This window comes from Macrobrachium rosenbergii, chromosome 43 (genome assembly GCF_040412425.1).
Source record: "Macrobrachium rosenbergii isolate ZJJX-2024 chromosome 43, ASM4041242v1, whole genome shotgun sequence".
Lineage (NCBI taxonomy): Eukaryota > Metazoa > Arthropoda > Malacostraca > Decapoda > Palaemonidae > Macrobrachium > Macrobrachium rosenbergii.
Window position 1 is genome coordinate 29101625 of NC_089783.1, and position 12583 is coordinate 29114207.

Below are 12583 nucleotides of genomic sequence, written 5' to 3' on the forward strand. Positions count from 1 at the left end.
GCATAAACAGGTTGGGTATACGTGATGCAGAAGGAAAGAGACTTCATTAAAAAAAAATGCTGCCAATAATTTGCAGTAGAAAGCGGCCAAGAAACTGCCAGCGATATCTGATGGTTAATTCATCACTATGTCAGGAAAATGTTGCTGGAACTGAGGTTTGAAAGCTGACACACAGTACAGTGAATGCTGCAATGAAGTGATGCACCATTACTGGAAGATGGAACAAAAATTAAAGCAATGTGTACTACAGAAATGTCAAGAAGCAGTAAGTTTTTTTTATATATCAGAACCACAACGCAAAGTGATTGCAATGTGAAGAATCGAAATATAAAATTTAAAAAAAACTGAATTATTTGTTGCAGTACGGCTGTACAGTATATATGAAAAAAGGGAGTATTCCTATGAAAAGACAAAGTTCTTACGGTTTAACAAACCAGTAAAATGAACAAAGCGAAAGCCATCTCACCATCACACGTCCGTTGATTGAAATTTAATCTGTAGCCAGGCGGACAAAGGCACATATAACTTCCATTTGTGTTCTCACATCGATGCTGACATCTCTCGGGTAAGGCACATTCATTGACATCTGCGAACAAAAATTATTTTTATGTGATACTGATACCAAATATCAGCAAAGACAACTCTACAAAAATCATCTTCAACAAGACGATCGGGAGAGAAGATCCACAGATATCTGTAACAAAGAGACCATAAACGGAAGCATTCCAAAATGATGAATACAAAATAATAATCTAATCTGTGGATGTTTCCGTAAGGAAGAAGGTATTTTGAGGTAAAAAAAAAAAAAAAAAAAAAAAAAAAAAAAAAAAAAAAAAGGAAGAATATAGTTGATCTTTGTCCTTCGTCCTATAGACATTCCTCCATGCGCGCTGCCGTATTATGATCGAGGTCTTATGAGCCTTTTGGTACTTGGTATTCATGATGAATACCAAGGATCAGATGAGTTAAGAGAGTAACGTGAGTATGAGTAGCTGGTGAAAAAATTGGACGTAGTCTGACATACATACGGGTAGACGCGGTATGAGTGTAGGTGTAGAGTATTATTAAAAAGATTTTTCAAACTGATTATATTTGATGCTTCTGAGAAACATCGGGGTTGAAATAATTAGATTTAGTTATGGGGAAGACGTTCAGCAAAATGGTTGGAGTGGAATGGACAAGAACTGGAATGTTCTTAAGTTATTTGGTCCATGTAGAGACAATAATATAAATTTAAATACTATATACACATATATACACGTGTGTGTGTGTATATGCATAAGATATTTTACAACTATAAATACTTGCAAATGAGCGTGAAGGTGCAGGTAGGCAAGTATTTATAGTTGTAAAATATTTTATGCATATACACACACACGTGTATATGTGTGTATATATTTAAATTTTTATTATTTTTCTTTACATGGTCAAATAACTTGAGAACACTCCAGTTCTTAGTCCATTCCACTCCAACCATTTTTTCTGAACGTCTTCCTCATAACTAAATCTAAGTATTTCAACTCCAATGTTTCTCAGAAGCATCAAATATAATCAGCTGGAAATATCTTTTTAATAATACTCTACACCTACACTCCTACCGCGCCTACATTTCTTTTAAAAGTGTTGACTAGTTAGTGTTCATATCCTTTACTGACACATCATTTTATGACTGTACACCCTTAAACGTTATGTCGTTATGCATTACATTTGCTGCTCTGATGCAAATCCCACCGACACGAGAAGTTAAATGCCATTATATGGAAGCTATCTCATGATAACTTCCAATAGTACAATAATCTCATCTAACTTAACGTCAATCTCACTTCTTCCATGGTTATAACTAACTCTATAACCTTATCCTTGTTAACGTTGGGTTATTTCCTTTTTCTTTTATTTCTTTTCTCATGGGCTCTTTAATTCCTTCACCAGCAACTGCTACTTCTCCATACTTACCTCCTACGGAAATCTTGACCCAGAGTATCATAATTCTCCCTCTCATACACACCATTCGCTCCTTTCCCACAAATTTACTATCCCACTTTTCCCAAAATATTTCAGGATGGACTGGAGACTCGGTACATAGCATCAACATAATCTCTGCTAATGACTCCTTGTTTACCTTTGCACTCATTATCCTCGAAAACAAATCCTTTGGGGCAGCTCATCTCAGCATAAAACTGATGAAGGAGTTGCTCCTGGAACTCTGACGTAGGATACCCAGAGGGCGCCGGCCGGGCACGGCGTGGGAAGGAAGAGCGGGCACGTGGTTCCTCTACGTACTGTAGCCCTGTAATATACGTGGCGTGTTTAAATTCATGTCACTGTTCAGTCATCTTTTTTTTAGCGTATATGACGTCATGAATTATTTGTCGATACTGCTCATGAATTTGAATAAATGTTCTCATTGACTTTAAGAAATGACATTTTTCACTAAAAGATAACGAAATTGCAAATCATTACATTGTGGAACTTTCTGATGGTTTGAGTCATCTGAGAGTTTTTCTTACATTTTGTTTCAACAAAATCTAATGAAGAAAATGAAGTACTTATAGGTAGGACATTTAAAAATGGTGTTAAATCTCCACAGTAATCAGACATGAAAACCTTGCACTCTTTTTTTTTTATTGAAGTGTGCACAATAGAAGCCATTCAACTCTGACCGATTTTACGTAAAACGTAACGAAAAATTAAAATTTTGTGAAAAACCTAAAGTTTAGTCATTCCTACGGTGTTTTTTTATATTGTATCTTAATGTGAAAACAAATTTATTTTTCTGCGTTGCGAAGTAGATACTTTTAACGGAGTTGACATAAGCAAATAATATACAGACGGAAGTTATTGAAAAATACTGGGTTTTATCGAAGTATATTTGACAACGTTCTAGCGGAGCATTTAGGAGAAGTCAAATACAGTTGTGAAATTTTGGCTATAGTACATAGAGGAACCAAATGTTTTCGGATTTATAGGAGCGTAAATTTTGATTATGTAAAAAGCTAACTTCACGGTGAGTCCCAAATACAGTTATTATTCAAGGAAAGAGAATAAAATATTTACCTTTTTTTAAAATCTTTTGGATAATGTTTAAAGTTTTAATCTATTTTTTTTATTTATTTTGAGTGAACTGTGAAATTCGCTGTCATTCCTCCGCTCTCTCCCATAAGGCTATAACAACGCCCATCCATTATCTCTCTCTCTCTCTCTCTCTCTCTCTCTCTCTCTCTCTCTCTCTCTCTCTCTCTCTCTCTCTTCAAGCACAATCATCTCCTCTCCTCCATCAGGCCATCAAGCAAACGACGAAGGAAAAGTGCGCACCAACGCAGGATTTTCCATCGGGCAGCCTCTTCTGGCCTGGGGCACAAATACATTCGTAGGACCCACGAAGATTTCGGCAGCGATAACTGCAGGGCGAAGGGGTGCTCAAACACTCGTTTACGTCTGATTGGTCACAGATGCAACAGAGAAAAGAAACAAAGAGGATGTAATAAACAATTTATTGAAAAGTTAAAAGGGTTTGTTCTTGGTCAACAGGTGATGAGTCAAGTTCACGGAGAAAGATTGGTTGACCTTAAATAGACCCTGAGATTTATTACTGAACATTAGACAAAACTGCCACGGCTGAACATCGACCTTTAAAAGACATTGAAAGTAATCACTGTACTATAGAAAAGAAGAAGACTGCTTCAGACCCTGAAATTAGTTATTGTACAGTAAACGTTGAAAATAATTTTTAAACATTAGTTAAACAAGAGACTGCTTCAGGCTGATCTTAAGATGACCTTGAAGGTAACTGCTGCAAAGTAGACAAAAACGAGACTGCTCCAGGTTGACTTTAAAAGTCTGAAATTAGTTATTGTACAGTAGACCTGAAAGTAATTTTTAAGCATTAGTTTAACATGAGACTGCTTCAGGTTGACCTTGAAAAGGCTTTCAAAGTAACTGTTGCAAAGTAGAAGAAAACAAGACTGACTCAGGTTGGCCTTAAAAAGGCATGAGAGTAATTATTATACAATAGACAAAAACAAGACTGCTTCAGGTTGATCTTAAAACAAGGTTTTCATTAACTATTTAATGGTGTTGTGAAATTATTGGCTTATAGTTAGAAAACTCATGATCTAAATACTTGCTTTTGTTGTAAACAGCAGAGAAAGCTAAGTGAAACTAATAAAAGAAATAATCTATTTCTCCTGTAAGACGTAGCAAGCTTACAAAACCCCTTTTTCCACGTATATTAAAAGTAAAAAACTATTCCCCTCTTTAGGAAAAAGAAGGAAATTACAAATTTTTAAAAAGATAATATACTATCAACTTTTTATATGAATAAAATTATTAGGCAGCAACTATAATGCCTTTTCGAGGTCACGATCTGAAGAAAAAAAATAGAAAAGAAAGAAGGACCTGGTTGGGGGGGGGGGTTAGGTGGAGGGTACCTTGGAAGGAGGGTTGGCTGGGTTAGGGGGATGCTACTGGTAGTTGGAGAGGACTGCTTGCGTTATGGGGACTCTTTAGGGTATAATTAAACTACTCCATAGAGACAGTAAACAAACAATATGGAACATGTTCAATATATATATATATATATATATATATATATATATATATATATATATATATATATATATATATATATATATATATATATATATATATATATAATGTGAGGCTACGAAACCACATTTAGAAATAGTCAAAACTAAGCTGTCCGACGAAAACGAGTAAAATAAAGATAAAATTAATACGAAACTTTGAATCGTAAAATATAACAATACAGACTTTTTGAGTCTACTTTCAAAAACATTTCTGGTTCAAGACATACCCAGACACGGAAGACCTGGACCAGACGACCTGAAACCCCTGCTGCAGGAGCATCTGTAAGATCCCCAAGTGTTCGAGCACAACTGGGTGTAGTGGCATCCAGACACTTGCTCGGCGCATTCGTCGATATCTGAAGAAGTCGCAGAGGAAATGGATGAGTTGGGAAAGAATATGGCCTTTATGGGGAAACTGGACTGGGATAGTGATCTGGAAGTAGTCTTGCCAGGGAACTGAAGGGAAAGAGTGGTCCCAAAACTTCTTCGTGATGGAACTGGACTGAAAGAGTGATCTGAAAGTAGTCATTGTGGGGGAACTGAATGGGGAGAGCGGTCCCAAAACAGTGTTCGTGATGGAACTGGCTTGAAAGAGTGATCTGAAAGTAGTCATTGTGGGGGAACTGAATGGGGAGAGCGGTCCCAAAACAGTGTTCGTGATGGAACTGGCTTGAAAGAGTGATCTGAAAGTAGTCATTGTGGGGGAACTTAAGGGGAAGAATGGTCCCAAAACTTCTTCGTGATGGAGTTGGACTGAAAGTAGTCATTGTGGGGGAACTTGAGGGGAAGGGTGGTCCCAAAACTTCGTGATAAAATTGGATTGAAAGAGTGATCTGAAAGTAATCATTGTGGGGGAACTGAACTGAAGGGGAAGAGTGGTCCCAAGACAATCTTCGTGATGGAACTGGATTAGAAGAGTGATCCGTAAATAGTCTTCGTGAAGGAATTGCATGGTATGAGTGATCTGAAGTGTCTTTGTGAGGGAACTGAATGGTATGAGTGATCTGAAAACAGTCTTCGGGAGGGAATTGAATGGTATGAGTGATCTGAAAACAGTCTTCGGGAGGGAACTGAATGGTATGAGTGATCTGAAAACAGTCTTCGGGAGGGAACTGAATGGTATGAGTGATCTGAAAACAGTCTTCGGGAAGGAACTGAATGGCATGAGCAATCTGAAAACAGTCTTCGGGAGGGAACTGAATGGCATGAGCGATCAGAAAACAGTCTTCGGGAGGGAACTGAATGGCATGAGCGATCTGAAAACAGTCTTCGGGAGGGAACTGAATGGTATGATCGATCTGAAAACAGTCTTCGGGAGGGAACTGAATGGTATGAGCGATCTGAAAACAGTCTTCGGGAAGGAACTGAATGGCATGAGCGATCTGAAAACAGTCTTCGGGAGGGAACTGAATGGTATGAGCGATCTGAAAACAGTCTTCGGGAGGGAACTGAATGGTATGAGCGATCTGAAAACAGTCTTCGGGAGGGAGCTGAATGGTATGAGTGATCTGAAAACAGTCTTCGGGAGGGAAATGAATGGTATGAGTGATCTGAAAACAGTCTTCGGGAGGGAATTGAATGGTATGAGTGATCTGAAAACAGTCTTCGGGGGGGAACTGAATGGTATGAGCGATCTGAAAACAGTCTTCGGGAGGGAACTGAATGGTATGAGTGATCTGAAAACAGTCTTCGGGAGGGAACTGAGTGGTATGAGTGATTTGAATTCCGGAAACTGACTGGTATGAGTGATCTGAAAACAGTCTTCGGGAGGGAACTGAATGGTATGAGTGATCTGAAAACAGTCTTTGGGAGGGAACTGAATGGTATGAGTGATCTGAAAACAGTCTTCGGGAGGGAACTGAATGGTATGAGTGATCTGAAAACAGACTTCGGGGGGGAACTGAATGGTATGAGTGATCTGAAAACAGTCTTCGGGGGGGGACTGAATGGTATGAGTGATCTGAAAACAGTGTTTGGGAGGGAACTGAATGGTATGAGTAATCTGAAAACAGTCTTCGGGAGGGAACTGAATGGTATGAGTGATCTGAAAACAGTCTTCGGGAGGGAACTGAATGGTATGAGTGATCTGAAAACAGTCTTTGGGAGGGAACTAAATGGTATGAGTGATCTGAAAACAGTCTTCGGGAGTGAACTGAATGGTATGAGTGATCTGAAAACAGTCTTCGGGAGGTAACTGAATGGTATGAGTGATCTGAAAACAGTCTTCGGAAGGGAATTGAATGGCATGAGTGATCTGAAAACAGTCTTCGTGAGGGAATTGAATGGTATGAGTGATCTGAAAACAGTCTTCGGTAGGGAATTGAGTGGTATGAGTGATCTGAAAACAGTCTTCAGGAGGGAAATGAATGGTATGAGTGATCTGAAAACAGTCTTCATGAGGGAATTGAATGGTATGAGTGATCTGAAAACAGTCTTCGTGAGAGAACTGAATGGTATGAGTGATTTGAAAACAGTCTTCGGGATGGAATTACAAGGGAAGGGTGACCCTTGAGAATCTTGGTTTGCTGTGTTTGACTGAACTGGGGTAAATTATGTAATCTTAAGATACTGAAATGTCATTCTAACTTGATGCTTCATCCCAAAATTAAGTCATTACTACAAAATAATCTAGGAGGGCAGTTTTGCTTGATTGCATGAACAAGTGAGGGATAAACCCTATATATTACCGAGACTTAAGAGTTGAGGTATTTTAGTAATAAAAAGGAAAAGCACTTTTAATTAACTTTGAACTTTCCTGCAAGACCATTCACATGTAAAAATGCACCGCCTGAACTGCAGGTTAGACCAGATCTCATTCAAGACTGAAACAAAACGAAGGCCTTGACGTTTTTACCTGTACAAGTCCCATTTCCTGATTGCTTAAGTCCCGGAGGGCAATGTGTAATACACCTGTAGGAGCCTTCCGTGTTCTGGCACTCTTGTTCGTCTAGGCAATCGTGGCTATGAATAGCACATTCATTTATATCTGTAATTAGAGAAAATTTATCTTAGGGAAAATTCTCTGGGAAACCTGAACTTGAGCCTCTCACAGTATTGGAGTCATGGTACAAGTTAGCTCGTTCTGGGTTGGATGAGGTCATTACCACCGCTTCCACCTCTGCGTGAATGTGAAGGGGCTCCGTGAAATTCTGCTAGTCATGTCTTTAGCATGCTTAATCTTCTACAGATCTCCATTTTTCTCTTATCCCTTGTATATTTCATCTTTTACAGATCTCCATTTTCTCTTATCCCTAGTATGCCTTATCTTCTTCAGATTTCCATTTTCTCTTATCCCTAGTATGCCTTATCTCTTCAGATTTCCATTTTCTCTTATCCCCAGTATGCTTTATCCTCTACAGATCTCCATTTTCTCTTATCCATAGCATGCTTTATCTTCTACAGATCTCCACTTTCTCTTATCCCTGGTATGCTTTATCTTTTACACAACTCCACTTTTCTGTTATCCCTCCTCCTGTCCTTACCCAAGTAGGTCTGGGTCTTCCAATTCAGGTGCCCACAGAAACCCAGGTTTTACATTCACGTACATTTCTCTTAGCGGTTGTGCGATGTGCAGTTCCATGCCATCACCAACTGCCTTTTATCATCATCTCATCTACATGCAGAATTTTCATAATTCCCCCTATGCCTTTCTTTGATAAAGTATATTTTTCTCCATATCATTTATGCTATAAGAAAGGATACTGATCTATATAATTGTCAGTATGGACTCCTTACTGTTTTGTTTTAAACTTTTTATTATTTCACCTTGTTTATTGATTTATTGCTTATTCTTTTCATTATTTTAGTTTTCTACCCTCAGCATCATTAACATAAAGCCCAAGAGGTTCAGTTATTCTAGGTCATTCTTATGTTCAGAAATGTTTTAATTTTGAAAGAATTGAAAATTATGTATTACTGTGATATCGAGAGGAGGAATTTAAAGCAATGCGCTATACAGATATTAGACGGACCTGATTGTGCAGAAAATGAAGTTATTCAGAAAATGACAGGCAACTAGAATGATTCTGATAGGTGAACATCAAACAGAAAGTATTTTGGAAAATGATACGCGCCTAAAATTTATTAGAGAACATTTCCTTCTCTTTTTTTTCCTTGAGGTCTGTTCTTCATGAAAGTCTATAGCTCATTTCCACTCTCCCTGTTCTTAACTAAATGACAAAATTAGCAAACAAACTAAAAGTATTTTAAATGTGGTAAGCAGAATAAAAGTAATTTAAAATTTATAAATAAACTACAAGCATTTAAAAAAATGATAAACTAACATAGAAATTTCAAAACATAAGAAACTGAACAATTCACATCTATTTCAGCAGTGATAAACGACAAAATCTAATTTCAAAAGTGCCAAGAAACTAAAGGTTTCTGCAAAATTAAAGCTACTCAGAGTATTTCTAAAATTGATAAACAACTAAAGTCTGTTACAAAAGTAATAACCATTTTAAATTATTTTCAAAACTGGTAAGCGAGCACTTCGTACTCTCAAAAGTGATGGACAAAAAGTACAGAATTGAACCAATCGTAGTAAACATTACGATTTTTGGGGGATATAAGTCATTTAATCTCTCCAAGGTCCTGAAAAAAGCCATTAGATTTCATTGGGATTCTGCACATCGTCTCAACTTTAAATTACCTTTACATCTCCCGTTGGGCAAGAGTGTGTGCCCCTCTGGGCATGCGCACTTGAATGAGCCGATGGTATTTTCGCATCCATGACTACAAGGAGATCGAAACTGAGCACATTCATCGATGTCTGGAATAATAATAATAATAATAATAATAATAATAATAATAATAATAATAATAATCATCATCATCATCATCATCATCATCACATCATCATCATAATACTAATAATTACAGAAAAAGCAACCTACTTGAGGTTTAAAATCTTAACACTACAGATCAACTACTATTCATTTCAGGGACCTCGAGTCATCGTTTTTCTCAAATATCTTTCAAACTAATTATTTGATCGAAATGGTTCTTTGACATAGTGTACAAGACACCTCCCGCTAAGTTTTGGTAATATAGTGCATTGTCAAATGGTGTTATAGTAGTACCAATCTAAGGTGAGGGTTTTGTGGGGACGAGAGACATTTACGTGCGTTGCCAAACTTCCATTCTAAGAAAAATTTCATGGAATATAGGTCGTTGTTATATAACAAAACTGAGTGGAATTACTCTGAAATATTTACTAAACATGATTTTTATGTATGAAGTTGTTATTGATCAATATTTTAAAACAGTTTTTCAATATCATATTTACGAAACGTGGCATACATGTTGCCACATCTACAATCTCGATTCTCAGGTCAAGTATTGACATCTGTATCTGTCAGTTAAGAAACAATAACCCTTCGTTAATCTCTTAAGAATGGTCAAATCTTATAAGCTGGGTCCTTTATGGTGAAGGTGAGAATTAGCGGATGCAAACATAGTTGAAGGTCAAACACGTGTGTGTGTGTGTGTGTGTGTGTGTGTGTGTGTGTGTGTGTATGTGATTAAATGGTTAAAAGATGTTTGTTGACTGAACTTTTCTGTAAATAGAGAAATTTTAGTATGAAAATGTTTTTTCCATCTTTGACGTTATTTTTTTTCTTGTGTATATTGTTCCAAGACAACAGAGAAAATGTTGAAAAGTCAACTTTTAGAGATGGTAAAGGAGTACTCTGTTAAAATAAAAACCACGTATGTCGTAGATAAAATTGCAGCAGAAAATGGGCATGAAATTATTCGGCTTCCTCCCTACCATTGCCAATACAACCCGATAGAACTAATTTGGGGCCAAGTGAAAAGTTTCATAGCGAAAAACGAAACAATTTTAAGATGACAAATCTATCGGAACTTACTAAAGAAGCTCTGGATACTGTGACACCTGAAAATTGGGAGAAGGCCGTAAGACACGCCGAGCAATTGCAAGTGGAAGATGCAGCAAAAGATATTTTGATAGACAAATATATTGACTCATTTATTATAAGTCTTGACTCTTCAGATGAGGAGTCTTCCGATGAGGAGTCCTCTTAAAATCTCTCGTCTTTATACGCTGTTCTGTATTGTTCTCATTGTAAACCATTGTACATGTATATGATCACAAACTGAAATAAAGTGAATCATTATCATTCTTATTTATTAGATATACTGTATTTATTACTTGAATGCTTCTGAAAATAAAGAAATGTTTAATGTATGAAATTTACCATATCCGTGATTTCCCTTTAGTTTTGTCTCTTTTGTAGATTGTTGATAAATAAGTTAAGAATAAAAAGAACTGTTTCATAACTCTGAATTTTTAATACCAATACACACCATATGATAAATATTTATCTGAATAAAGGAAAAATAAACTTATACCAGCGAACCCTTCTAAGACAATTGGAGTGGGCATTCCCCTCACCTGAGTCTGAAAGGAGGATAATCTGTACTGGACATAGGTTTTGACCTTAGGGTAATGTTTCCCTTGGGGGATTAGTAAGAATACAGAGCTTTGACTTTGGCCACCTCTACAAAGAACTTAAAGATATGGCAACGTGTGTTTTCGGTTTTAGACACGCCTAAACCCTCTTGACTCTTAAAGGCAAAGTCGCACGAGTCGGCGGGACTAATCTACGCTATCGAACGTCCGCTTTCCCACACAGACAGGAAAGGGGGGAGGGAGACGGGGAGGCCAGAAAGTGGGCTGAGGGAGGGAGGAGGAGAGGAAGGGAAAGGGAGGGACGGGATGGTGATAAAGGACGTTCGAATGCATTGTTTGGCGGTGATCTCGGCAACACCATGTAAATCAAGAGTAAACTCCTTAACTAAAACCATTTGACAATGCACTATATTACCAAAAATTAGCGTCCAAATAATTCGTTTGAAAGATATTTGATAAAAACGATGACTCGCGGTCCCTGAAATGGATAGTAATGAATAATAACGTACACAAAATCACACATAACAAGGTAGAATATATCCTGTGATATTAATTTTAAAATTTCGACAGCTTTTAACATTAAATGTGCGTCCACCTATAGAAGCTAAAACATGCAATCGAAAGCAAACTTAATTCTTTACTAAAATTACTGAGAGGATGAAGAGAAGCTTCAAAATTCCGGAAAGACTTCACTTACCAACGCATTCGTTCTGACCAACCAGACGGAAGCCTCGTCGACAGTCACACCTGTATCCACCAATCAGGTTCAAACAAGTCTGGTCGCATACCTTCGGCTCCTCTTGGCATTCATTTATGTCTGAAGAAGATGAACGACAAAACAACTGAATGAATGTTCAGGTAGATGCTGTGGTCAGTCAGTCAATAAAACATTTCGGATTAAGACAGTACCTCAAATTTTAAGGTCACTAAAGTTTCTACTGTCTTAGTATTATTAGAACTCAGTTGGCAAAAACTATCTGTGGTTAGCTGGATAGGAAATGTACCTCTTTTACTAGTTCCTCTATTGAGCTCCATTATCTCTCTTACTGAGCTCAGGAGCTACTTTTTTCTATCCCAATGAAACCGAGAACAAAGATTAACCTCACCTTCACATGATGTACCAGAACTCGTCCTTCTGAAACCTTCTGCACAAGTGTAGGTGCAGGTGTACGATCCAGCCGTATTGTCACACTGTTCTCTGGGACCACATACTCCAGGCATTTCACATTCGTTGACATCTGCAAACATTCATAGGCAATCTTTGAATGACATGACCTAATACTACCTTAAATGCTAATAAGATAAGCTTTTGAGAAGCGTATGGCAGGAGAAGTATAGTTAGTGACTTCTTGACAAGGGCAAGAATTAAATTTCATTTCCATACCATATAAACAAGCGTATGATTCAAATGAAAACGTTTTGACCAAAAACAGGGCACTTTAGCAGAGTTGACAAAACTGAAATGAGGATAAAATTAAAAACTAGTTATACTTAGCAACTACTCCATCTCCCCTTTGCAGAAACTCTCAGCCAAGCCCCTATACACTAAACAATGACTTCATTA

The 12583-nt window shown here is 37.5% G+C and overlaps 1 protein-coding gene across 3 annotated transcripts in view; it reads right to left on the reverse strand.

The window, feature by feature from the left end:
• LOC136828705 (hemicentin-1-like) overlaps positions 1-12583 on the reverse strand; it is a 195694-nt gene that overhangs the window by 8316 nt on the left and 174795 nt on the right. For 2 of the 3 annotated variants that reach the window (XM_067086836.1, XM_067086837.1), the window contains exons 99-106: positions 12126-12257; positions 11717-11836; positions 9238-9357; positions 7441-7572; positions 4814-4942; positions 3313-3435; positions 2120-2287; positions 467-586 (exon numbers count right to left, since the gene is read on the reverse strand). In XM_067086836.1, the coding sequence (XP_066942937.1) occupies positions 467-586; positions 2120-2287; positions 3313-3435; positions 4814-4942; positions 7441-7572; positions 9238-9357; positions 11717-11836; positions 12126-12257 (1044 nt within the window). The remainder of the gene's footprint in view (positions 1-466; positions 587-2119; positions 2288-3312; positions 3436-4813; positions 4943-7440; positions 7573-9237; positions 9358-11716; positions 11837-12125; positions 12258-12583) is intronic. The other variant, XM_067086838.1, reaches the window with a different exon arrangement.